Source organism: Papio anubis, chromosome 11 (genome assembly GCF_008728515.1).
Source record: "Papio anubis isolate 15944 chromosome 11, Panubis1.0, whole genome shotgun sequence".
NCBI classification, from domain to species: Eukaryota; Metazoa; Chordata; class Mammalia; order Primates; family Cercopithecidae; genus Papio; species Papio anubis.
Window position 1 is genome coordinate 37,365,598 of NC_044986.1, and position 26,858 is coordinate 37,392,455.

Here is a 26,858-nt window from a genome sequence, read left to right on the forward strand (position 1 = left end):
GGAGACTAGGAGGGGTGTGGGACAGAGGGGGAGATATTATAAAATTACTGAATGAGTACAATGTGTACTATTCAGGTAAGGGCTACACTAAAAGCTTGGACTTTTTATAACTATGCATTAGACCCATGTAACAAAACAACACTTATACCCCCTAAGTCTATAAAAAATTTAAATATTAAAAATGGAAAATGTTACTTGCATTCATAGGTACAAATTAAATAGCTGTTTAATGTGTAGGTAGGGGCTGCTCTGGTTGTGTAGTCTTCCACCTCTGGGCTGTGCCAATAGCATGGGGTTTGGAGTCAAATCCAAGTTCCATCATTTACACTTAATGGCACTTTGCTGACAGATAATTTGCCTAAATCCTCTATATGTGCATTTAAATTTGAATAGCTATTGCCAATCTGCAAATTGTTCTCCATTGACAATATACCAGTTTGCACTCAGATTACACACCGGAGAGGTGATGGGCCCATTGTCTTATGTTCATCACACACGGTGTACTGTCAAACTTTGGGATGTTTGCAAATACGAAATGTAGAAGAAGCTATCCCAATGGAGTTTTCATTTGCTTTTTCTTCAATATGAGTGAGGTTGTGCATCTTTTTGTCTATTTAAGGGCTATGTGTATTTCTATAAATCATCCTTTCTGTCTTTTGCATATTTTTTATTGGGTGTATGGTGTTTCCTTATTGATTTGTGTGATTTGCTTATATATGACAAAATTAGTCTTCTTCCTGCGTATAAGTTTCAAATACTTCCCCCAGTTTGATTTCTGACTTCTGACTTGGTTAATGGTGGTGGCTTTTAAACGTGCAGATTTTTTAAGTGTAGTCAAATATATCAATCTTATTCTGTGTGGCTTCTCTGTTTGTGTCATACTTAGCCCTTTCCCACTCAGAGATTCTAAACCCTAGGCAGCAGCGGGTGGGATGGGGTGGAGTGGGATGGTGAGGGGTGGGAATAATGTTCTCTTCTAGGTTTTTTAGGGATTTATTTTCACATTTGAATCTTTAATCCACTGAAATTTATTTTTGTGTATCAAGTGAGGTATTGGATCCAAGTTTCTCTTCCCCCAAGTAGCTTCCTACTTGTCCTAGATTCTTTTATTAAATAATCCATATTTTCTCCACTTATTTAAAACCAAGTTCACTTTTGAAAGAATACACAAAGGCCCATGACTTCTAAATTTGGCAGCAGGAGGATGTCTAAGCTGCAGAATGTTAGACGAGGCTCTTAGCTCTTTCTGAATTGTATCTCTTGCTATTTGGAAAAAGAAGAAATAAAAGTGCATTGATCTGAAAATTTAATTCAACAAATAGCTGTGTGGGAGAGTGGAAAGAACACAGGCTCTTAAGTTAGAAAACCTGACTTCACTTCTCATATTGACTAATTGCAGGGAAGTTATGCAACTGCTGTGTGCCTCAGCTTTTGCCTTTGTAAAAATGGACCTAATAATGGCATCTATGCCATAATATGCTGTGCAGTTAAAGTGCATTAGTGCTTTATAAACTATACAGGACTACAGGCACATGAGTTGTTATTTGAATTTTTACAAGGTGGTACACCATTGCCAGTTAACTCATACAACACAATTCTAGATTTGTGAATGTTTCACCATTCTTGAAATCCTTTCACCTTCTTTGAAGATGGTTAGCTTATTTCTCCTTGCTGGAGAATATTCTGGATTTGCTATTTTTAGTTTGGTTAAATGTGTTTTCTGACAGCATCTGAGTGGCAGTCTGGGGTTGGTAGGAAAGAAAGAGGTGACTGGGAAGTTAGAATCATCCACTGGGTTGCCAGGGAGAGGGAGCTGAGGCCGCCCTTGGAATAATGATCTGGAAGGAGGTAGAAAACGGGAAACCACAGGGAGAATGAATGAGCTTATTTAGAATCTTGTATATATAATGATTACCTAGTTAAACTTTTGTTTTATGATTTACTTTATTGCAAAGTTTTGTGGACTGTACAGAACAATGGTGAGAGTCAGTTAATGCAGTGATCGAATCACAATCCCTCCTCTTATTAATAGTTATTTAACCTCTCCAAAGCCTTTTTCTCATCTGTGCCCAAGGCATTATAAAGACTGAATGAGACAACATTCATTTCTCATGCTCATGTGACTCTAGATAGGAGGTTGGAGTGGGCAATTGAGAACAAAGTGTAAATTCATGATGGTGACTTGTGTTTGCCCTTGGGAGATGCAGTAGAAACCATCTGCAATCAAGAGGTGCAACTGGAATCTGGACACTCGCTCTTCTCCATCCCATAGACAAATGCTCCAGCCCACTTTGAAGGCAACAGAAGCCTGGGAGGAAGAAGATGCCTCTAATACCCTGTCAAGTTTGCAAGAAAGGACATGGGATAATGACTCCATTATCACAGGGGAAGGAAAAATGTCCAGATAACAAGGGGTGGGGACAATGAGTAGGGGCTAAAGGGGGAGGGGGCATCCATGGGACCAGCAGAAGGTCCAGAAGAAAGTGAAAACAGATATGGGTCACTAATTGAAGAAAAATGTGACTGTGATTTAATTTGTTGGAACCAGAAAAACCTGCTCTTCAGAGTTCTCTTCTGCAAACCTGGCCTTATCAATCCATCAGTCTGGTCATCAGTCGATCACATGGTGGCTGCTGTCAATCATGTTTCCCAGCACTGGAACCCTCCACACACAGTATTACAAATGCTCACAGCCCTGAGGGAAAGGTGGCTCTAAAATTCCTTTTCTGTTCAGCACATTTTGCGTATGCTTGTTAAGTTTTAAAAATTTGTAAACAAGTTACCCAAAACACCCCACTCATCAGTTGGCCCAGGTGCTGTAACGAATTACAACAATATTTTCTCTCTGTCAGTGATGGTTAGTGAATTCTCAGGAAGTATACTGGAAACCAGCACAGGATACTTTGGCCTTTTTGGTGGGGGTCACGCGATTTAATTTTCACGGTGAATTTTGATTAATTCTATACTAGTCTAGAGAATTGTCTGTGTGTCCGTGTGTGTGTGCTCTCATGAATAAAAACCCACCCGCAGAGCTCACTCCATGGACCTGGACCTGTGCAGTCACACGGGACCCTACATTCAGAAGACTCTCACCTTGTCTCACAATTCGAAGAAGGGGACTCTCGTCTTCATTTTGCCCTGGATCTCACAACATATGTAGCCGGTCCTGCTCTCCATGAAATATTGGACATTGTTCAAAAGCACAAGCAGGTTTTTATGTTTTAATTAATCTAATTAATTAATTAATTTAGAGATGAAGTTTCACTGTGGAGTGAAGTGGCCTGATCTCGGCTCACTACAACCTCTGCCTCCCAGGTTTGAGTGATTCTCCTGCCTCAGCCTCCCGAGTAGCTGGGATTATAGGTGCCTGCCACCAGGCCCAGCTTATTTTTTGTATTTTTAGTAAAGATGGGGTTTCATCATGTTGGCCAGGCTGGTCTCAAACTCCTAACCTCAGGTGATCCACCCACCTTGGCCTCCCAAAGTGCTGGGATTACAGGCGTGAGCCACCACGCCTGGCCACAAGCAAGTTTTTAAAAGTTTGATAGTTATCAGTATGATTAAAATACCTACGATTCCAGGATATAGAAAAATCATATAACAGTGCATACAGGGAAAAACGCTTCATCACGCCAGTATACACAAAGGTCAAGAATCTTCAAAGAACAGCAGTAAAGAAGTGGTTTTGTTTTGAAAGGAAAAAAAACTATAGTTAATTTTTTTTTGGTTTGGGAGTACTAATCCTCACTATATCATACGCTGTTGTTAGAGGAAGTGAGAGAGAAATGAAAAGACTGAGAACAGAAGATCAGTCAAGGGTGTAGAAAAGAGATAGAGAGGAATCAAGGAGTGGGAGACTGAAATGAATCAAGCACTAAGCCCTGTCGTCTTCTTTCGATGCAAAAAGGCAATTTGCATGGTCACTCCTTCTGATGGGGTCACCCTGATACTGATTTATCAGGGACACAGTTCATGTACTATCTTCACTGCGCGCTTTTAAAATTTTTGTTCATCTGGGCTTGCTTTGAAAGGACTAGAAACTTCTTCGTGGAGATATATTTGGGTTGCTGGACTCAAAGTAAAACCAAGCTGTGCAAGAGGCTTTGATCTCTGAACTTTCCCTATGCTTGGAGGCTTGCCTTAATCTGTAATAATAAAGTTTTAAAAATAAGTTAACCTCTTTTCTTATATTGTGCAAATATATCTTTCAGTGTCGCTTTTCTTTTGTGGCCCCTGCCGTTTCTTTCACCTTTCCTTTTAAACAGATACATGTTCACTAAAAAAACGACTCTGTTGCTTTAAGAAGAAAAAAGTTAGACTCGGTCAGTCTGAAAATGCAACACCTGGCGCCCATATTTAGAAATGTTAAAACACACACACACACACATACACACACACATTAGCCTTTGGTACTGAACTGTGCAAAACATTACAGGAAGCTCATTGCTTAAGGGCAGTTGAGTTTAATCATTTATTTGTAAGTCAGTTGTTCGGTTGTTTGGTACTTAAAAGCACTTTTTCCCATAGAAGCAAAGCTATAAATGGTGCTTTGGTCCCCAGGCTCAAAAGACTGTTGGAGAAACGTCTGCCCTGGCGATGAAAATAGAAAATGATTCTGTGCTGATACAGTCATTGAGCCAAAAAGAAAAGCTAACAAAGCAAAGAATGGTTGGCCTTGAATGCTTATGCTCAAAGAGGAATGGATTTCACCTGATGTCGTGGTGGAGGCAGCTGGAGATTTCCAAGGTGCCTGTGGGTCTTTCCAATGGCCCAGGCTCTTTGTGTGTTCAATTTAAAGCCCGAGTGTGTTCTTCATCCTCCACGCCAGGCTGCATCCAGCGGTGCTTTTGTGTGACTCCCATGTTTGAGTTCTACTTTTGGCTCAGAGTGGTAAAGAGAGTGAGAGAGGAAGGGAAATCTTCCTGGGGTGTCTAGGGTGTTGGAAGAAAGGTGGCGTAAAGGAACGCAGGTGACCTTGTGGTACCTTAGCTCTCTGTGTTCCTTTGGAATGGAACATCTTTTCTAGCCGCACAGGAAACCTCCTATTTGGATGTAAAGGTCCAGTTCACACATGTCCTCTTCTCTAGGAGTCTGTCCTCAATTTTCTGAACTTCCCCACTAGCTGTCAGTGCAGCTTTTCCACATGTCTATGAAAGCACACTTTTCATCATGTGGTCATTATTTATTTGTATACGCCTCCTCCACTTGACTAGGAACCCCTCAAAAGGAAGAAATACATTTATTTTTCAAAAAATCTCAGGGCAGGAACCTACACAACCTATAAATGTATGCTCCATTCATCTAAGTTGGAGCCAAGCTGTGAGCATTAATAAAACAGGCCTGATCACACCTGTAATCCCTTTGGAAGGCCGAGGCGGGCGGATCACGAGGTCAGGAGATCGAGACCATCCTGGCAAACACGGTGAAACACCGTCTCTATTAAAAATACAAAAAATTAGCCGGGTGTGGTGGCGGGCGCCTGTAGTCCCAGCTACTCGGGAGGCTGAGGCAGGAGAAAGCCGTGAACTCGGGAGGCGGAGCTTACAGTGAGCCGAGATCGCGCCACTGCACTCCTGTCTGGGCGACAGAGCGAGACTCCGCCTCAAAAAAAAGAAGATGGAGCAAAGAAGAGAGGCCGGGCGCGGTGACTCAAGCCTGTAATCCCAGCACTTTGGGAGGCCGAGACGGGCAGATCACGAGGTCAGGAGATCGAGACCATCCTGGCTAACCTGGTGAAACTCCCTCTCTACTAAAAAATACAAAAAACTAGCCGGGCGAGGTGGCTGGCGCCTGTAGTCCCAGCTACTCGGGAGGCTGAGGCAGGAGAATGGCGTGAACCCGGGAGGCGGAGCTTGCAGCGAGCTGAGATCCAGCCACTGCACTCCAGCCTGGGCGACAGAGCGAGACTCCATCTCAAAAAAAAAAACCAAAAACAAAAAAAAAACAGGCCTGAGGGAGAAGAGAGTGGGGACATCATTCCACCAAAAAGAGAGGTTTGGGGGTTATCAAGAAGAGATCTTGCACCAGAACCTGCCCATCTCACCCCATTTACCAGAGCTTCATTGGTCCAGAACCATGTGCCTCTTATCAATGAGGAATGAAAGGAGGAGACATTGAAACCAGGTGTAAGCAACTGCTTGACAACTATGGCGGATATACTTTGACATTTCCCCAGCAGCCATTTTTCCCTTCTTCCAGTGACATCTCCTGATAGTCATGGAGTGATCACCCTAAATATATAGGCTTGGGTGTGTGCTAACCTAGCTCCAGGATGGGGGACAGGGTATCACTTTCCCTTTGGCTTTGGTCTTTGGCTCAGAGATGGAAAGACGGGCAAAATATCCAATCAGGGTGAATCTCATTACTTTTGAGGATGCCGTCTTTATCCTGCTGTACTTGAACCTGAGGGGCTGTGAGTCTGGGGCAGCTGGAATGGTGGTGTGGTGGTGAATGTTTAACAACTGGCTCTCAAAAAACGCTCTGATTTGTAGCATTTGCCAATTCCTGTGGTGGAAACACCTCCACCATGCTGATTTCAAGCTCTCACATAATGTTGCCGATGATTATAGTCTTTCCACCGTAGACATAAGTACAATAGATGAAACTCACCTCAAGAGCATAGACAATAGTAAAATGTAAAATAGGAAGACATGAATGTTAAGTACTTATTACATTTTGAAAATATAATTTATTGAATTGCAACCTTACATAATTTATTGTTTTCAAATAATGGCTGTGTTAGCAATAGATTCACAAAACTTCTGAAAATTTAACAATTTCCTCTGAATAGTTGATATGAGCTAGATCCAACAGCCCACTAGCCAGAGCCAGCTGGCCATCTTTAAGGAATAAATCTGCTAAGACTCACAGAGAGTGCAAAAAATGGTCCTAGCCATAGTGTTTGGTTCCTAGACTCTGCAGCCTGCTCAGATGCAGCATATTTGGATATACCAACAATTTCTTTTCTTTTTAAATCCAGCCTGAGTTGGGTTTTCTGTTACTTGCAGTTAAAAAAGTCTTAAATAAAACACAAATATTTTTTATGTATTTGACATTTGTAAGTAAAACCACCATCTTAGGGTATATAGTGGGTTTGATGCAAGACAGGCAAGCCCCCAAATTGGGACTTAGCCTGGGAGCCTTCTTGGCATCACCTAGGAAAGAATTCAAGGGTGAGCCAGTGGTGTTAAACTGCAACTTTTATTGAAGCAGTGGTGTACAGCAGCAGCAGAGGTTCTACCCCATGGGCAATGTGCCCAGAGCATCAGCTCAGAGAGAGTGAAGCATTCATATTTATGTCCACTTTTAGGGGTGGTTTATGCAGACATTTCTAAGATGAGGGAGGTAACTTCCAGGTTAGCAGGTCATTGCCATGGAAAGGGCAAGTAACCTCTGAGTGTTGCCATGGCAGTGATAAACTGACACAGCACACTGTTGGGCGTGCCTTAGGGGGAGGTGCTTCTGCCACAGACCTGTTTTTTGCTAGTCCCTCAATTTGGTCAGTGTCAGAGCCCCGCCTCCAGAGTCCAGTCCCACTTCCTACCCCAGGTTGAATGGTAGTCCTCCAAAAGATAAGTCTACTGCCTAACACTTAGAACCTGTGAATGTGACATTTTTTAGAAAGAGAGTCTTTGCAGATTTAATTATATTAAGGATGCCAATTTGAGATTATCCTGGATTAAGTGAGCGGGCCCTAGATTTAATAACAAGTGTCCCGATAAGCGACACAGAGGAGAGACTTGGAGAGAAGCGAGAAGACCATGGGAAGACAGAGGTGGGGATTTGAGGTATGCAGCCGCAAGCCAAGGACTGGCTGGAGTCACAAGGAGCTGGAAGAGACAAAGAAGGATTCTTCCTGAGAGCCTTTGGAGGAAGCATGGCCCTACTGGCACCTTGATTTCAGATTTCTGGTCTCCAGAACTTTGAGAAAATAAATTTCTGTTGTTTTAAGTCACCAAGTTTGTCGTCATTTGTTATGGCAGCTGTAAGGAACTTATACAAAGCAGTTATATTTTACCTGTACACAAAGTATGTTTCAAATTTTTACTGTAATTTAAAAATAAATCCAAAGATCTTAAGATTTTAAGATTCTTTAAATTTAGGAACATTTTTTAAGTGGATATGATAACCACTCAGAGAGAATCACACTTACACTTAATATATCAGTGTGTTTTTCTTTGTATTGGTGTGTGAGATTATAAAACCTGAATCAAACTATATGGACAGTTTCGGGCCCTGCCCTTTTTTTTTTTTGGTCCATTGTGAAGATTTTCCTATATAGTTATAGATTATTCGAAAACACTGTTTTTAATGGCTGCAGAGCATTCCACTCATGGCTATATCATAATTTATGAAGTTATATTATTGTTGAATGTTTACATCATTTCTAATTCTATATTGGTATAAATAATTCTACACTTAGGAAAAATTAATAAAATTTTATATTTTTCTTTTAAACATATGAACATTTTAAGAATCCTAATACCTAGAACCAAACTGCCTTCTAGGAAGTTTCTATCAATTTGTTGTCCTGTCAGTGGCAAGAGCACTCATTTAACAATGCCTTTGCCAAACCTGAATTTTATAACATTTTAAAGGCTTACTTTGGTAGGTTAAAAAATCAGTGGTATTTTATACTTGATTTAATTTGTGTTTCTTTGGTTTTGGGGATTGTGAGCTGGTTTATATTTTTATCAGCCATCTGGATGTCTTCTCTTGTGAATTAACCTTTTGTGTTCTTTGCACATTTTCCTATTGGAATATTAGCCAGTTATGTATTGATTTGAAAGACAGTAATGTTATAGAATATCTAAAAAAATTTCTTCCTAAAAAGTGGCTTTCTATAAATATTTGTTGCACTTTATATCCAGGGTCTTCTCATTTGTAAAAAAGTAGAATATTGAAATCACACAGATTGGCAGTCGTGGTCCGGAAGGATGGTAGTGACACATTCAGCTCCCTCAGTCCAGCTCCACACACATTCGTTGATATTTCCAGTCTGTCCAGTCTTTGGTTTGCCATTTGTTAAGGAGGAATTTGAATTATTCCACTCAGATAGTCTCAGGTTGGAGATCTAAGGATTTCCTTAAGCCATTTCACCCTAGGGGCCCAAATTATTTGGTTAAATAATTAATAGAAAAGCAAGTACAAATTTTTTTTTCATGAGAAATTTGCTTCCTTGTACTGATTCAACACATCTTGACCACAGACATTGTTGTTTTTATACACACACACACAAAAAAAACATTATACATGGGTCAGGAGTAAGGAGATCTTAGTTCTTTCTGCTCTTGTTTTTTTCTGGCTTGGAGTTTTTCTCTAAAATGGACTTTTGCAAGTCAGTTCACTCTCTAGGCCTCGGTTTCCTCATCTCCGATTTGCCAGATAAAAGACAGGACACCATGCAATATTTGGGATGTGCTCTTGCTGAAAAAGCATTGCTTATCTAAAGTGTAACTGGGCATCCTGTATTCTTATTTGCTAAATCTGGCAGCTTTCTCTCAAAGGCCTATTCCAGATCTGACAAATTATGACTAATGCAGGGCATAAAATGTAGTCCAATATCACAGCACTTTGAAGAAAAGGGAATCCAGGTCCCATACTGCAGGGGCTACCATCGTCCAGTGGAGACTGTTCCGAGGTTGATAGTAAAGGAAATGCTAATGAAGCCTGGAGAGTCCAGGGATTCCTTTAGACAGTTAGGGAACTAAAAGTAGAGTTGGGAGGTAGGTAAGACGTGCAGGTGGAATCAGAGAGACAATATGAAAGAGACTGTAGTACTGGCGTTAATGACAGATGGTGAATTCTAGGAGATGGAAGTTTGATTCCTTACTCTTCTCTTTGGACAGTCTGACATACACATTTCTACTGGACCGTCTGCTCTGAGTACTTAGCAGTGACTTCCTGAACACATTTTGAAAAGGACTCTTAGTTTATGACCAGGATCAGTTGAAAGAAATACTGTGACTGGAAAGCAGGGCTTCTATGGCCATGTAGTTTCCCATTTGGCATAGGTAAACAATTAGAATATCAATGACTTTCAACATCAATTCAGTTCCTGAGTTTGAAAAGTAGTTGCATCTCACAACCATTTTTTTGTCAATGTCTTTTAATAACTTCCACATTTAACTCAGAAAATATTTATTATGTACAAAGAATGTTCTAGTTTTTTGCTTGCCATAGAGAAAGGCCTAAGAAATAGAATATAGTCATTTTGCTGGGATGTTTATAATTTTATCATGGTAACAGGATATATACTTATGAAAAATAAGTCAAAACTATGGTCAAAAGACAGGAAGATAGAGGAGATCAGAGTAGAGGCCCAAGTGGACTAGAAGGAAATAGGACAAGCTTCCAAAAGAAAGTGGCCATTGATGGTGAGTGAGATTTGGACAGGCCCCCAGAAATAAGAAAATGGTCAAGATTGGAACAATATTTGGGAGATGAGATGACTATTCCAGGAGAGCCCCAGGTAGGATTTCTCCTTGATGGAGACAGTATTGATGAGGAGGCCTGGGACACCAGGCAGTTCCAATATCCCAGATGGCTCTCTAGAAAGGGTTGAGGGTTAGAGACATTTCAAGTCCTGCCATTTTAAAAATTCTTACATGAAATTTTCAAATATGTAGCAAAATTGAAAGACTGGTACAATGAATACCCATACACTCATCACCCAATTTTGATCATTGCTAACATTTTTTTGAACCAATTGAAAATAAGTTATAGACATCATGACATTTAAAACTTACATTCATCAGTGTACCTCCCAAAAATATCCGAATAAGGATCTTCCTCTACATTACCACAGTACCATTACCATACCTAAGAACATTAACAATTCCCTAACACCATCTAGCATCCTTTGTCTTCTAACATTAAGAAGACCAAGTGGTAGTCTTGTAGAATTTCTACATCTGGATTTTTAAATTATTATAATTGTTTTCTCTTAATGCTGTTCAGCCTGTTCCTGTATCCCCTTTATTTCCTCTAAACTTAGCAGGATCTCACATTCCAGTTTGCCTGGGAATGTCTTCCCTGATTACACCTGCAGTCCTGGCATAATTGTTAGTTGAGTCTTCTTTCCCTCCCAGAGATGCCCTACTTTGGATGATTCATTATGTGTTCACTCTGTATAAGCTGGAAGTTAGATTTAAAAGTTGATTAAATTGAGATATTTCATAGGTGAGATGTACTTCATCTTGCATCGGAAGCAAAATGGATAATGTTGAATTTGATCACGTGAGTAGCAGTCAGTTGTCAACTCTGTAAAGGTCAGCCTTGCAATCAGCCAGCAGCCTCGGGTGTGGGAATTTGATACCTTGTGATGTCATAGGGACATGACGCTCCCCAACAACATTTTACCTACCAGTTTTAGCATTAATTGATGACCCTTACCTAAATAAATTCTTCATTTGGGGTTGCAAAATGGTAGTTTTCTAATTCTACCATTCATTCTACATTTATTAGCTAGTATTCTGTGAAAATTGAGGATTTTGATTTCTCCTAAACACATCAGGGTAATTGCTTTATTCTTCTTTAATTTCCAACTGATTTAATTTTTTAAATTTTCAATTAAAAAGTTGATGGAATAGTTACCTTCAGTGTTGGCAAATGACTTTGTTTTTTGGTTATGTTTTTATGGACTGGTGGATTTTTATTTGTTTCATGTTTAAAATAAATTACAGTCATTTTTTTATAAATGCTCAAATTGTCCCAAAATTGTCTACTGGACCCTCTTTCAAGGATCTGCTCCTATGTGCCTCTTTCAATGATCTGTGCCACATTAGCTGGGCATGGTGGTGTGTGCCTGTGGTCCCAGCTACTCAGGTGCTGAGGTGGGAGGATTGCTTGAGCCTAGGAGATTGAGACTGAGGCTGCAGTGAGTCACGATGGCGCCACTGCACTCCAGCCAGAGTGACAAGTGAGAACTTGTCTTTAAAAAAAAAAAAAAAAAAATCCAGGGAATCTATCTAATCCCTATCACTTCTTCACCATTTTCAGCTCCCTTCTCCCTCCCATGAGTGTGTACTTTTATGGCACAAGGTAGTCCAGGTTCACCTTCTATTTTCCCTGAAATCAACCCTTTCTTCAAGGAGAACCTGGTTCCTTTTAGTGGAGGATTCTTTTCTTATTATATTTGTAATTGAGCATCTTTGATGTATGTAAAATTTGGACCATCATTGCTTCTAGGACTTTTCAGTGTCTACTGCTAGAAAAATCATGAGTTCAGATTGATATTTTCCATCAAATTTAAAATTATCAAGTTTTTTTCTTCTTTGATTTTATATCTTTACTTTTTTCTCCTATACTAAAAATCTTCATTCCTACTAATTTTTCATACAACATACAAAATTTCACTTCGAACAGCAAAACCCACAGTTTTACTACTAAAAATAAAAATACTGAGTAAAGTTCAAGATTTCTTTGCAATTATTTTTATTCTTAGAATAAGTTTCACAGAGAATGCTCAGAGGACTGTGTTAAAGAGTCACTTGAAATAATTCTCTCCTCTGTGATATGTTACCAGCTAAATTCATTTGTTTCTGTTTATTTTTGTCTTTAAGATTTGCCTTTTTTTGTTTGCCTTAATTTTGTTTTTTTGTTTTGTTTTGTTTTGTTTTGTTTTAGTTTATGTCAAATGGTTACCTAGTTTAAAAGTCAGAACTTCATAAAAAGATAGATCCAGGCCGGGCACGGTGGCTCACGCCTGTAATTACACCTTCGGGAGGCCAAGGCTGGCAGATCACTTGAGCTCAGGAATTTGAGACCAGCCTGGGCAGCATGGTGAGACCCAATCCCTACCAAAATCACAAACTATTAGCTGGGCATGGTGGTGTCTGCCTGTGGTCCCAGCTACTCAGGCACTGAGGTAGGAAGATCACTTAAACCCAGAAGGTTGAGGCTGCAGGGAGCCTGATGCACTGAGTGACAAATGGGACTCTATCTCAAAACAAACAAACAAAAAAAGATAGATCCAGATAGATCCAGAGAATCTATCTAATCCCTATCACTTTCCCACTATTTCCAGCTCCCTTCTGCCTCCCATGGGTGACTACTTTTATTAGCTTCTGATTTACCCTTCCAGTGTTTATTGTTGCAATTAACAAGTGCCTATGTATGTGTGTGTGTGAATACAGAAAATGTATTCAACCAGTTTCCCATTGATGGACATTTAGGTGTCTCTGATCTTTTGCTATTGCCAATAAAACTGCAATAAATGTGTGCAGATGTTGCATATGTACATATGTGAAGGTGTATCTTCAGGATAGGTTCCTAGAATTGAGGTTGCTTGGGTCATAAGGTAAATTCTAGTAATTTTATTAGGTACTGCTGATGTAGGATGGACAAGCCCCAAATTGGGGCTTAGCTCCAGAGGGTCCTTGGCTTTGTCCCGGAAAGAATTCAAGGGCCAGCAAGTGTTAAACAGCAACTTTTATTGTAGCGGCAGCCTACAGCAGCAGCAGAAGTACTGCTCCTTGCAGAGCAGGACTACTCATAGATGGAGTGCACAGAGTAGCAGCTGAGAGGCAGAGCTACACTCGTATTTATATCCACTTTTAATTATATGCAAATTAAGGGGGAGTTTATGCAGCAATTTCTAGGAAAAGGGTGGTAACTTACATGTTGTCAGGTCATTGCCACGGAAAAGGATGGTAACTTCTGGGTGTTGCCATGGCAATGGTAAACTGACATGGCACACTGGTGGGTGTGTCTTATGGGGAGGTGCTTCCAGCCTGACTTGTTTTAGATAGTCCTCAATTTGGTCTGGTGTCCAAGCCCCACCTCCTACCTCATTGCCATATCCCCTCCTAGGGGAGTATAACATTTTGCAAGCAAAGGATGTCTTTTCCTCAGAGCCTTAACAACAGACACCATCATCAGACTTTTAGGTTTTTGCTTATCTGAAATATTTCTTCAGCATGATTATAATAATCTTTCTCTTAATAGGAGTGTAGTTAAGCATACTTTTCATCCATTTAAAGGCCTCCTGCCTTTCATGTTCATGGTTTTGCCCACTTTTTATCTAGTTGGGTTTTTTTTTCAATCTCAAATTTTAGGATCTCTACCTATTAAGGAGATATTAGCCTTCGGTTCTGTGATATATGATGCAACTCTTGACTCCCAATTTATCTTTTATCTTTTGATACTGCTTATGGTGTTTTTTGCTATGAAAAATATTTTTATGTTTTTCCGGTTAAATTTATTAAGATTTTGTTTTATTAGTTCTAGATTTTAAATCGTGGATAAGGTTATAAAGAAATTTAACTCTGTTTTCTTCAGGTATATTATGGCTTCATGTCTTACATTTAGATTTTTGATCCATTGGGAGTTCACTCTGATTTGAGGTATGAATCTAAATTTTGTACTTTTCCCAATGGCTGTGCAATTGTATTGTTTATTGAAAAGCCTATTTTTCCCCATTAGATATGCCACATTCATAATATACTTAATTTGTTTACAATCTTCTATTTATCTACATGTTTTCTCATTACTTCCATTGGTCATGTAGCAATACCATGCTGTTTTTATTAGAGAGGCTTCATACTGTACTTTAATGTCTAGGAAGGCTAGTCCCTTTCCATTCCTTGATTTTCTTTTTCAAGGGTTTCTTGGCTATTCTTGCTTGTTTATTTTCATACAGAAATGTTAGAGTCAAGTTGTCTAGATCTGGCATGGGAGGAGGGAGAGGATTGTCTTGGTATTTTTATTGGGATCACATTAAATTTATACATTGAATTGGAGATAATGGAAATCTTTATGATATCTTTATGATGGGACTGGGATCACAAACATATATTGAATTGGAGACAAGGAAACCTTTAAGAACATAAAATATTTGCTCAAGTCTGCTCTGCTTTTGTTTGGGGACCCTTTGAATCCAGATGGACTGCCCAAGTAGAAAGACTGGGAGACTAGTCAAACTTCATCAGATAAAAGGTAACAGAAAATGATAATCAACAGCCACAGCATTTGCTACTGAGGACATAGGGCAGATAGAGTGTATTAGTCCATTTTTACACTGCTGACAAAGGCATACCCAGACTGGGAAGAAAAGAAAGTTTAATTTAACTTACAGTTCCACATGGCTGGGGAGGTCTCATAATAATGGTGGAGGGTGAAAGGCACTTCTTACATGGTAGCAGCAAGAGAAAATGAGGAAGAAGCAAAAGTGGAAACCCCTGATAAACCCATCAAATCTAATGAGACTTATTCCCTACCACAAGAATAGCATGGGAAAGACTAGCTCCCATGATTCAGTTACCTTCCCCTGGGTCCCACCCACAACACGTGGGAATTCTGGGAGATATAATTCAAGTTGAGATTTTGGTGGAGACACAGACAAACCGTATCGTAGACCCTCACCTCCTGGAGGTCATGAGTGTTATCTCAGCTTTCCACATCTCTGATACACCCATTCCTTGGATAGAAAACTGCCCCTCCACCCTTGCCTGCTCTTTGGCTCCATAATGGCCCTGACTGATGGAAACTACCTGGCCTCCTGATTTCCTAGGGCCTTGTGTATCTGCTTCTTCACTTCTGGGTGGTGGTTCTGACTAGTGGCTGGGCCATGTGACTGATGAGGAGAAAGGAGTGTTTGATGACCTGTCTGACTAAAAGGATGGTCACCTGCTGGGAATTAGTGAGGAATAAGATGCACCATTGAGGAGATTCAGTCACAGTGAGGCATGAATGACATTGGTACTTGGTTCTAGAAGAAAGGAAATTCCTCTGAGGTCCTTAAGAAGGGTCAGCAGCTGGAGGCATGGGGATGAGATTAGGGCTGGATCTTACTACCAAGAAATAGCAAGAGGCTGATCAGTGAACCAAGTGGGGGCCTGGGCTATAGTGAGAGCAGGGTAAATGTGGAAATACTTCCAAAGAGAATCTTGTTGGCAGATTGGCTCTGAGGACAGAAGGCAAAGGAGGAGATAAAGATGATGCACAGGCCAGGAGTTGTCCATCCCAATATTAGGCTATTGTAATGTTCTTGCCAATAGAGGCTTGGCTGGATGCAATGAGTAAATGGTGTTTTCATCTGAGCCATTCTCCTAATAAAACAGATACGCACTCCATGCCAATCTGATGTATAGAATGTTGAGTTTACTGAAAAGATAAAATAGGGAACCAATTTGTCTCACAGAAAGTAAAACCTTGAGCCTAAAAGGGCCTTTGCCCACTTGCTCAAGTCTCAGATGTCTTCTCTTCTTCCTTCTTTCTCCCTTCCTACCACTTGTCTCCACAAAAAAGAAGAACAGAAAAACCACTGCCAGCATCTGCCATGCTTCCTTGTCTGTCTTTGCCTTTCCCTAGTCTCTCCTGCTGTTTCCTCCACTGGTTTACCCAGGCTCCTTAGCTTCCTCCCAACCTTTTTCCCTCTGGCCCTTCACTGGCACCGGCTGAGAAAACCAGGCACGGGCCTGTCCATCCGCAAGCTCCTGCCACTTTGGCCCGCATGTATGAGAAAGCTACTGGGTCTGTGGTTGCTGCAGGATGCATCCCTGTCCCAACCCTGAGAAACGGTGCCAGCACAAGAAAGGAAAGGTGGGTGAATGGTTTGGGGGCTAAAGGCCCTAGCTCAGATGTCAAGAAGATGGGCGGCCTTGAGTAAGTTTTGTCACCCTTCTGAGGATCAGACTTCACATCATAAAATGGGAATGACCATAGTACCCTTTGCCCCCATGGAGTTGTTGTGAAGCTGAGCCTCTTGGAAATAGGTTATAGTTCTGCATAGAACCAGAGTGCATGGCACCAACATCACACCTTGCCAACTTCCTGCAGCAGTTTGCCTAAACTGGCCCTGGCAAGGGAAAAGCCATCAGTGAGTGGGGTAGCAGAGAAGATAGTGAACTGTGCCTGACTTTCCAGTTCCAGTGAGGACTTGGACTCCCTCCAAGGCACTGTAAACTGCCACAGCCACTAAGCCCTTCTTTGGGAAGCAGTCTAGTAAACAGAAGTCAAGACTCATCTTCTAAATATTCTGTGAATGTTTCCACTGGCACTAACCAGTTTCTATGCAGGTTGGCAGTGTCCAGATTCCAAGTCAGATGGAGCCCAAGCCCCTCTTTGAATCTCTTGCTCTAGAGGTAAGAAGCTGAGGTGAGGGAGACTAAAAGACTTGCCCAAGGTCATGGTTAAGTTGGTGCCTGATGCTAGAGCAGGGCTGTCTGCTGAATAACAGAAAATCTGTCTTGCAATGGCAGAGTCTATGATTAGTAGCTTAGACTATGGAAACAGACTGGGGTTTAAATCCCAGCTTTTCCGTTGATGAGTGGTGTAACTTTAGACTGGTTTACCTAGCCTCTCTCAGAATCAGTTTTTTCACATGTAAAATGAATGTTGTCATAGTACAGGAAACACAGAAAGCATTCAATAAACATGGTGTTGTAGTTGTCATCCACAGATGCAAGGCAAAGAGCCCAAGAAAAACCAGGGCTGGTTGGGTCTCAACCCCAAGAAGCAGTACAATCCGTCTTCTTGTTCTCAAGTCTCATCATCTCACAGAGATGGTGGATTATCACCATCTGACTTAGGTTTAGGCATGCTATCTTGCTTTTGCCCCATAATTCTAGACCAGATATTTTTCCTTTTTTTTCCTTTTTCTTTTTTTTTTTTTGTTATTACAACACAAGTTCAAAGATAGATCAGATCTTTTAAAATTTATTTGTGTTAAATATGTAATACCTACAATATTCATAAGCTATAAAGAATAACAATAAAATGAACGTTTATACCCACCATTCAACTTAAGAAATATACTACAATTGCTTGGAAACCCTGCATGTCCCTTCACTCCAATCCTGCTCCCTAGTGACTTATTCATTTTTCATTCCCTTCCTTCTTCGTTTTACCATAGATATATGTATCCTAAATAACATATTACTTAGTTTTACATGTCTTTAACCTTAATATAAATGGAATCATGCTGTATACACTTCTTTAGCTTGCCTTTATTGCTCAAGTTATTTTTGTTATTTATCCATACTGATGCAATTGGAGTTCACTCATTTTCATTGTTGAATACTATTCCATTATGAAAAGATGTCACAATTAATTTATTTGTTCTCCAGTTGATGGACAATTGGATTATTTCCAGGGCCTTTTTTTCCCCCTATTAGACACAGTGGCTGGGCACAGTGACTAGGCCGGACGCAGTGGCTCATGCCTATAATTCCAGCACTTTGGGAGGTTGAGGCGGGTGGATTACCTGAGGTCAGGAGTTCGAGACCAGCCTGACCAATATGGTGAAACCCCATTTCTACTAAAAATACAAAAAGTAGCCAGGCATGGTGGCATGCAACTGTATTCTCAGCTACTAGGGAGGCTGAGACAGGAGAATTGCTTGGACCTGGGAGGCAGAGGTTGCAGTGAGCCAAGATCACTCCATTGCACTCCAGCCTAGGCAACAGAGCGAGACTCCATCTTAAAAAAAAAAAAAAGAAGAAGAAGAAGAAAAGAAATGGTGCTTCAGTGAAAATTCTAGCACATGCCTTTGATATACACAGTTAGGAGTGCTCCGCAACATCTGTGATCCATGCTGGGTCATAGGTATATATGCCATCAAATTTATTGGAAAATACCAAACTGTTTCCAAAGTGATTGCACCTTATACTTTTAGCCACAGTGCATAGGCACTCCAAATTTTCTTTAAGGTTGGGATTGTCAATTTCTCATCTGTGAATCTAGTGATTCATTAATTTCTATGTCCGCTGTGCTATGTAGACCGATCTTGAAGGTTTATGATGGTATATTGTTCTGTGCGCGCTGTGGAACCACGTTGTGTGGTCTCATTCCTTTTATAAGTTACCAGCTAAGACTTGGTATCATCAGTTTCCATCTTTGCTTTAACCTTCTTGGTTATCCAGTTATGGGGGCCTGTCATTTGTATTTTAACTTTCATTTATGGTGCATTTGTCACATAAAAGCTTAAATTTATATATATCTAGATTTATCGCATTTTTCCTTTTTGTGTTTTGCTTAAAAAGGTTTTCCCTGGCCAGGCGCGGTGGCTCACGCCTGTAATCCCAGCACTTTGGGAGGCCGAGGCAGGTGGATCACGAAGTCAGGAGATTGAGACCATCCTGGCTAACACGGTGAAATCCCGTCTCTACTAAAAAATACAAAAAATTAGGCAGGCGTGGTAGTGGGTGTTTGTAGTCCCAGCTACTCGGGAGGCTGAGGCAGGAGAATGGCATGAACCAGGGAGGCGGAGCTTGCAGTGAGCCAAGATTGCACCATTGCACTCCAGCCTGGGTGACAGAGTGAGATTGCGTCTCAAAAAGAAAAAAAAAAGGTTTTCCCCACTTCAAAATTAGAGTCAAATAATCTAAAATTTTCATTTAGTCATGGAGCAACTTAGAAGCCAAAGCAGTTGTGGCAGGCCTGGAACATTAGGCTGTCACACTGCACTTCACATGGGGCAAAATGTCCAGTCTGGAAACACAGTCTCTCATTTTCATCATGTTAGACTAAATACAGTAAAAAGAAGAAAGACAAGTGGCTGTAAAAAGAAAAAGCAGAAGTGTAACCTTTGCCTCTGGTCTTTTTCTCTGGGGAAATATGAAGTTGTCAGCCAGGTGTTGAGCAAAGTTGTTGGTGGAGAGAAAAGTCAAGTGACTTATGGGGTGCATTTTACAATAATTCAGAAAGAACGAGCTGACTATTATCATCTTATTCAGTGAAGCCTGAATTTCCTGATCTTTGATGACATCGTCTGTGCCTCTACCATCCTAGTCTACTTGTTTCTTTCAGTTAGGAACTATGGGAGAGCAGGAGGCAGGGTCTAGAGCTCCTTCAGGATGCACTACAAGAAAATTGAGCAGCCAGATGGGGGAAAATGAATGATGGCAGGAGACAAACACTTGCATTTTTCTCATGCAACATTGTCTGCTCTCTTGCTGGCCTGGCCAAGTCAGTGGCCTGGCCAAGCAGAAGGGCCCCACCCTTCAACAGCTCTGAAGATTCTGCTCCTAAACATCTGGTCAAACCAGAAATTCATAGGCAGTGATGAATGTGAATAATCAAGGTTACCTGGAGAAAGACAGAACATCCATTTGTGCAAAGAAGAGGCACAGGAGGGAAGAAATCCATCCATGGTTTCCACCTCTGCCATTGCCACTGTTCCTTCTCCTCCTCCTCCTCTGTCTCCTCTTCCTCTGCTTCTTCCTCCTCCTCCTCTGTCTCCTCTTCCTCCACCTCCTTTCCCTTTTCTGTCTTCTCCTCTTTCCCCACTGTCTTCAGTCAGATCTTGGGTCTACAACAGGAGAGGTAACTGAGAGCCCTTTACTTTGTCCTGCTGTGTATTCTTCTGACCCAGGAGAAGACTGGTTCCCTTGATAAATGTTGGAAATGTGTACTTTATTCCACAAGAGTGAGCAGGGCATTCTCGATGGCTGCAAAAAAGTATGTCCAGGAACAAAAAGTTCCTCCCATTTTCTTCCTCCCTGACCCTAGACTGCGGGCTGCTCTTTAAACAACAGATAAATCAGCATGTTTCAGATTAGGCAGAAGGAAATGTCAAGTCTTCCAGGAGGGAAGTAGAGTTCTCTGAATACGTTCAGCCCCTACAGGTATGGTTCCCTCCTCCCAACCTCACCCCACCTGTCTGAGCTTGAGATGGCTTCGTGTCTGGCGTGTCACTGGCTGTGATGAGCAAGCGGTGGACAGGACAGGAAGAGGCAAATGCAAGGAGGGGAGTGGCATTCTGCTTTTAGGACTTCAGAATGGCCTGATGTAGGAATTGCACTGTTGTGAAACTGTTAGATTTGTTCTCATCTGACTTTTGGGTACATCCTGGTTTGTTTGAAAGCATCTGGCTATCGGCAAGGTAACTCCTGACTCTACCAGGCAATAAGGAGGCTGCACATCTTACGACAGAGTTCATCTCCCCTTTCCTGGGTCACCCATCCCTACCCGCAGATGAACAGAGAATTGCCCATCCCATTTTAAATAGAGCTCCAGAAAAAGAGAGACTCTAATTCTCTGAGTAAACTGTTACCACCATGTCACTGCCACCCTGACATTTATTTTTAAACATATTGCTCGCATCAGGGGCGGGGAGGGAAAAGCACAAAAATGCCATTTTTATATAATGGTTCTATAAGTAGAAAAAGCTTATCCATGACTTTATGCAAATAAGCAGAAAGTCTCCAAGAGAGGTTCAGATGGACTTGATTACTCTGCTTTTCCTTGAGCCCAGGAAGTTCCCAGTTATAGCATGCACCTGCTGGAAACAGACTAGATGTGTTTGGGACAAACAGGAAGTAGTGACCAGCCAGAAACTTGTCCCAACCTTGTTACAAATCTGATTGTAAAAGAAAGCAGCTGGAAAGAAATTTGCATGCCCAGTAGGTTTCACTATTAAAGTTTACAGAACGTGGAGTAATCATCAAGCTGGCTGGCTATCCAGATCACATGATTATGTAGAAACATGAAACTTGACTATGTGCTCGGGCAAGTTTTACTTCTCCCTAGAGCAGGGGTGTTTGCCAGCAGCCTGCACTCTCAGAAGTCAGACTTGAGTGGCCGGAACCCTTGAGACCAGAGGCTTACCATGCTGTTCCTTAGGAGGGCCAGGAACTGCTGACGTGACCACTGGACACTTATTCGTGTCTCTTACAATTACCAAACAGAATGGACAAGCTTAATAAAATAACCGTCCCCGCCAGTCAGAAGTTGAGGTAAGATTTTCCCCACCCAATACTTACCCTTCTTCATCTCCTTTTTTTTCCCCCAATGCTCTTATGGCATCTCAGAAATACTGAAATCCTGGAATGCTTTGCTAGTTTCCAGTGGGTGGCACTTACTATAGGGAAGTGGACTGAGCTTTTAGGGAAAGCATTGGGTGGCACTTGCTATAGGGAAGTGGACTGAGTTCTTAAAGAAATGTGTAGGAACAAGAGAGACTTGCTTTAGCTACCTCTTACAATAAAGTATGAAGCTCTGGAAAGATAATAAAACAGAAATACCAAGGGCTTAGATTCTACTGAAGGTCAACGTTCAGAGTCTGAGTGCAACCAACTTTTCTAAGGAAGGGTTTCTCTAAACTGAGTCCTCACCCATTTTATTGCAGGTTACTATTTAATTTTAAGGATAGCTGTAATCATTTGTTATTCATTGTTTTATTGTCTCATTTATTTTGTGGGTGTATATTACAAGTGTGTTTGGGGGGATTAGATCTGTCATTCCAACACCCTCATGTCAACGTAACAATGATCTATAACAAGCCTCTTAAAAAGGAATAAACCAGAAGCGGCCCCACGGGCATGAGTCAAGGAGCTATGGAAAAGACAACTTCCCCAAATTTTGCTTTTGAAGGTCGTCTTTTTGTCTCATTGTAATGGCATCATGGCTTTCAGAGACTGGAACTTTTAAAGTTCAGGGAGTGGGGTTTTTTCCCCACATTTTTTAACAGTTTTTTTTTAAAATTATTATTATACTTTTAAGTTCTGGGGTACATGTGCAGAAGGTGCAGGTTTATTACATAGGTATACATGTCCCATGGTGGTTTGCTGCACCCATCAACCCGTCATCTACATTCAGTATTTCTCAATACTCTCCCTCCCCTGGCCCCCAACTCCCTGACAGGCCCCGGTGTGTGATGTTCCCCTCCATTCAGGGAGTGTTTTCTATTCTGACTACATATCGGAACTTAGCCAAATGTTCAGGGGGTGATGTGACACGTGTAGCAGACAAGTAATCCCAGATAACAAGGAGCCAGAGAATTGAAGCTTTTGAGACAATATTTAAGAGAAAGTCTGGAATTGGCAGAGGGACAGCCCTTCACAGTAGAATACAGGTCTTATGCCTAGGAGGTGCTTGGTAAAAGGTAATGTGATATGCACCAATGATCTGGGATCAGTAGGCAGTATCAACTGCATTCAACCATTTCAAGAACATGCTGTTGAGTTCTGCTGTGTGATCAGCACTGACGGGACAGGAAGGCACCTCATTGTTGCCCTTGGTCTCAAATAGCTACACCCTCATGAGGGTCAGGGATGATACAATAGAAGCTGTAAGTGACTGAAGGAATGTAAGAAGAGAATTAGAGTAGCAGGAGGAGGTTTCATAGAGAAGATAATTTAAGAGGTAGGCTTTGAGAGGTGGGTAAAATTATAAAATACTGGAGAATTGGAGGAAACATGTATGTGCTGGGAGGGAGGAAATACAGAGGCTGTCACTCAAAGCTTAACACAAATACGGTCCATTTGTGGGATAGTGAGGAAAGTTTTCTGTCTAGCGGAAACTATAGAGTAGGGCATGTAGGACCTGAAGGTCCTGGTATAACTGGACACATAGGGCGGGTCCAGGTTGCAAAGGGTGGTGAGGGCCCTAACCATAGGGAGTGTTGGAGAACAGGTTATGCTGTTAGTGATGTCATGACAGCAGGCTTAAAGGAGTCTGGTAGGATGTGTTGGAGTGGGAAGGACATTGGAAGCAGGGATCTGGTGGGAGGGAGGAGCACTTAAGTAACCCAAGCATCCAGGGCTGTAGGCCTGGACTTGGGGCACAGCAGTGAGAAGGAAGAGGGAAAGAGAGGGAAGAAAGACGTGGCAAAGAAACTAACTAGGTACCCTCCTCTGAATGAACAGGAGGATTCCAAATGGGTTTTTCAGACATATAGCATAATGTAGAACTATACAGAGACATATTCTTTTCAGGGAATCCAGATGGGAATTTAAGTAAAGGTGCTAGAACTTAAATCATTTTATGATTCCTCCCTTTGGGACAAAGTCCAGCTTGATCACAGAGCAGTTGATGGGCAATATACAACCACAGATTATGAAATAGAAAACCAAAATTATACCACGGATAACCATATACTATACTCATCTGCTTACATAAAAGTAACTTTTTTCCCACTTGATTACTCAGTTGTCTTTATAGAATCATCACGTTGTGATAAAATGTACACTGTTGACGTGGAACTTTTCAAAGAAATGAAATTGTAGATTCAATGGGCTCGAAGCACCATCTTAACTCTTTTCCATAATTAGATAGCTGGGATGCTGAGCAGTTAATAGATGAAATACTTGTCTCCTGTGATTTGTGTCCTCTATCCTGACTGGTTGACATCAATTCTGGAGGTTGATTAATAACATAATTATTTGGCACCAGACGACAGCAAAAGTGTACAGTTATGTTTATACTCTTAGGCTTAGGTGAGAATTTGCTCAAATTCTTAGCCACAAAAATAGAAAGACAGTGAGTGTTCATCCAAGGAACTGAAAGGAATGACCTTGATCCAGGGAGTATATTGCCAGGACTGAAAAGAGAGTGGAGAAGAAGGAATTACTAGAAGGAGAGGGGAAGCAGAGTCATCCAAGGAAAGGAGGTCATGCAGGATTGGAAGGAGACAAGGAATTCTCAAAATGAAGGAGAAAGGGAATGTTCTGGATGAACCCATTTGGGGATGGGTCATCACCTTGAGAGTTTCTGCTGTATCGGAATAGAGATAGGCGAGATGGCTAAGTTGCTTGTGACCACAGAGAGGTGTGAACACAGATTCTCATGTTTTTGCTCCCACCGAGGCACTGCTAAAGTAGGCTTCTCTGTTAGCTGGAGTCCATAGACACTCAGAGTCTCTTAGTTGATTCCTAGCCATGATTTTCCCTTAATTGTATGAGGTAAAGATATCAGAAACCCGGCTAGACCTGGGTTCTCAATCGTTCCACAGTAAACATTCCTATGATCATAAAAATTTCACCTTTCTAGGGGAACATTTCAAAATTTACAATCCTGAATCACTTTGCAAATATCCCTTTTCAAATGAGTAAAACTAACTTGAAAATGAAATGTTTAGTTTTTAATAATCTCCCAATTGACTCATCATCTGTGCTTGTGTATTTTTCTTTGTAGCATAAACAAACACGTACCTGCCCATTTTTACAACTAGAAAAGGTCTTTGACACAAGTGTGGTCAAATCGGGTCTCCCCAGTTATCTTATTGGTTAAAGAGTATGGCAGTTTTCCGTTAGAAAAATCAAGGTTTATGTGATTTTAGGCAAGATTGCCTAATCTTCTTGGTTTCCTCACCTGTAAGATAAAGACAATAATAACAATACCAACGTCGTAGGGCTATTGTAAGGTTTAAACAAATTTTTCTGTGAAGCAACTGGCATATAGTGATTATTGGATTTTTAAAATAGTAGCTATTAATATCATTACTGTTGTTATTCTAATTCGATAGCTGTATAATTGATTTTCTGAAGATAAACAGGGACTTTCCATTGATCCCTGATAAGTTTCATGTTGGTTCCATTTCTTCTTTCTGGCTATGTTGACTATTTTGTCTATTGATTCTGACATCTGTGACACTTGGCTTTGCATGGACTGCAGATATGACAAACATTCCTCTCTGCCTTCATCTAAGTGACTAATAATGTTAAGCATGACAGAGCCCTACCGTGGGTGTCTGGGTCTTCCTGGTAGGGGTCTTACTGAGACCCTATTTGATGGATTCTGAGACATGCCTTCTCTTCTCAGGGCTTGGAGTTTTCAACTAGAATTTTTAGTTCTTTGATTTTTCTGGTTCAGTTCTTCAGAAACAAATTCACCTTCTTTTCACCTTTCCACAACTAGCTGCCTCTCAGATCCTCCCTGTTTTGGTCGATGGTATCCTCATCAGCACTCACACTGACTCACCCTTCCCTCTCCACTTCAACTGACACCCACTCACCTACCACACCCTGCAGGTTTTCTTTATGGCTCTTCCATATATGCCTTTTCTTTCCTTTTCTTCCACAACATCCAGGATAGGTTCTCAGCTCCCCCATGTACCCTACATTTGTTTGGTTCAAACTACAAAATGAGAACATTTCCCAAAGTCCCTCTCAGTTCTGATGCTATGATCCTTTAAGCACAGAGACCACGTTTGACATATGTTACATTCTCAAAGGCTACCATTTTATCTCAGGACTTTCAGGAAATATTTCTTGATATATTTAGAAGGACCATGTCATTGGGGCCCAACAGGGCTGATTCTAATGGCCAGTTACTAGCTATAAATCCTGAAGCCATTCAGTTTCTCTGCACCTCAGTTTTCCCAGCTGTCAAACGAAACTAGAGATGCCTTCCTCACAGGCTTGTGTGAAGACCAAGTGAGACAACATGGACTGAAGTTCCCAGAAGAGTATTTGCCACTTAGTCAGTACACCAAGTCAAGAAAAAGCAAACACAACCACCAGTACCTCAACCCACCCATGCTGAGTGGTCATCTGCTATCTCTCTTCTTCTTCATATATGTGGTTCCAACTCCTTTTAATTGGGGTGGCAAGTAGAGTGGGGAGCTGCAGTCAGGAGGCACAGCATCTAGTGGTGGAGATTAGATCCACTTCCTGGACAGTTCGGTTTCCCATCCTCCTCACACTGCCTACCTGCTTCCTGTTGGCTGAGAAGCCACTCAACTGGGCCATCTTGCACCATACCAATTGATGGACTACCCAGAGCAGCTGGAAAGGGTTCTTTCTTCCTGTGGGCAAGCCGCATGGGAGCCACGTTAGCAGAAACTGGCTTAGTGCAAGTGGACTTCAGAGTCATCAGTCAAGAAAATGCAAGGCAACTTCCTCACCCACTCCAGGCATGGCTATGTCAGGAAAACCCTAAACCAGAGTCCACATGTCCGAGGAACCTCTCTTCTGGACCCAATGATTGTGTACCATGGCTGAACAACACCTTTCTCTTCACATAACATGTTTCCAAATGGACTATGATACAATCAATTAGGTTTCCAAGGACCAAATCACAGTTATTTTCCAGCCCTGCCTCCTAGATTACTGGATTGAAGGGCACTGGGCTTGTGCCAAACTCTTCAGGCACATGTTTACAGATGAGCTCTTGTTTTCTCCCTACAGATGATTTAA

The 26,858-nt window shown here is 41.4% G+C and overlaps 1 protein-coding gene and 1 long non-coding RNA gene across 3 annotated transcripts in view; one reads left to right on the forward strand and one right to left on the reverse strand.

Moving 5' to 3' along the window:
• The first annotated feature begins 21,429 nt into the window (after nucleotides 1–21,429).
• BLNK (B cell linker) overlaps nucleotides 21,430–26,858 on the forward strand; it is an 80,509-nt gene continuing 75,080 nt past the window's right edge. For both annotated transcript variants that reach the window (XM_009215068.4, XM_003904061.5), the window contains exon 1: nucleotides 21,430–21,677. Coding sequence is in view for 1 of the 2 variants with exons in the window: in XM_003904061.5 (XP_003904110.3) it covers nucleotides 21,631–21,677 (47 nt within the window). In the remaining variant the exon portion in view is untranslated. The remainder of the gene's footprint in view (nucleotides 21,678–26,858) is intronic.
• LOC116269523 overlaps nucleotides 22,537–26,858 on the reverse strand; it is a 42,177-nt gene continuing 37,855 nt past the window's right edge. The window contains exon 3 of the long non-coding RNA XR_004177141.1: nucleotides 22,537–25,032. This is a non-coding gene — a long non-coding RNA (uncharacterized LOC116269523). The remainder of the gene's footprint in view (nucleotides 25,033–26,858) is intronic.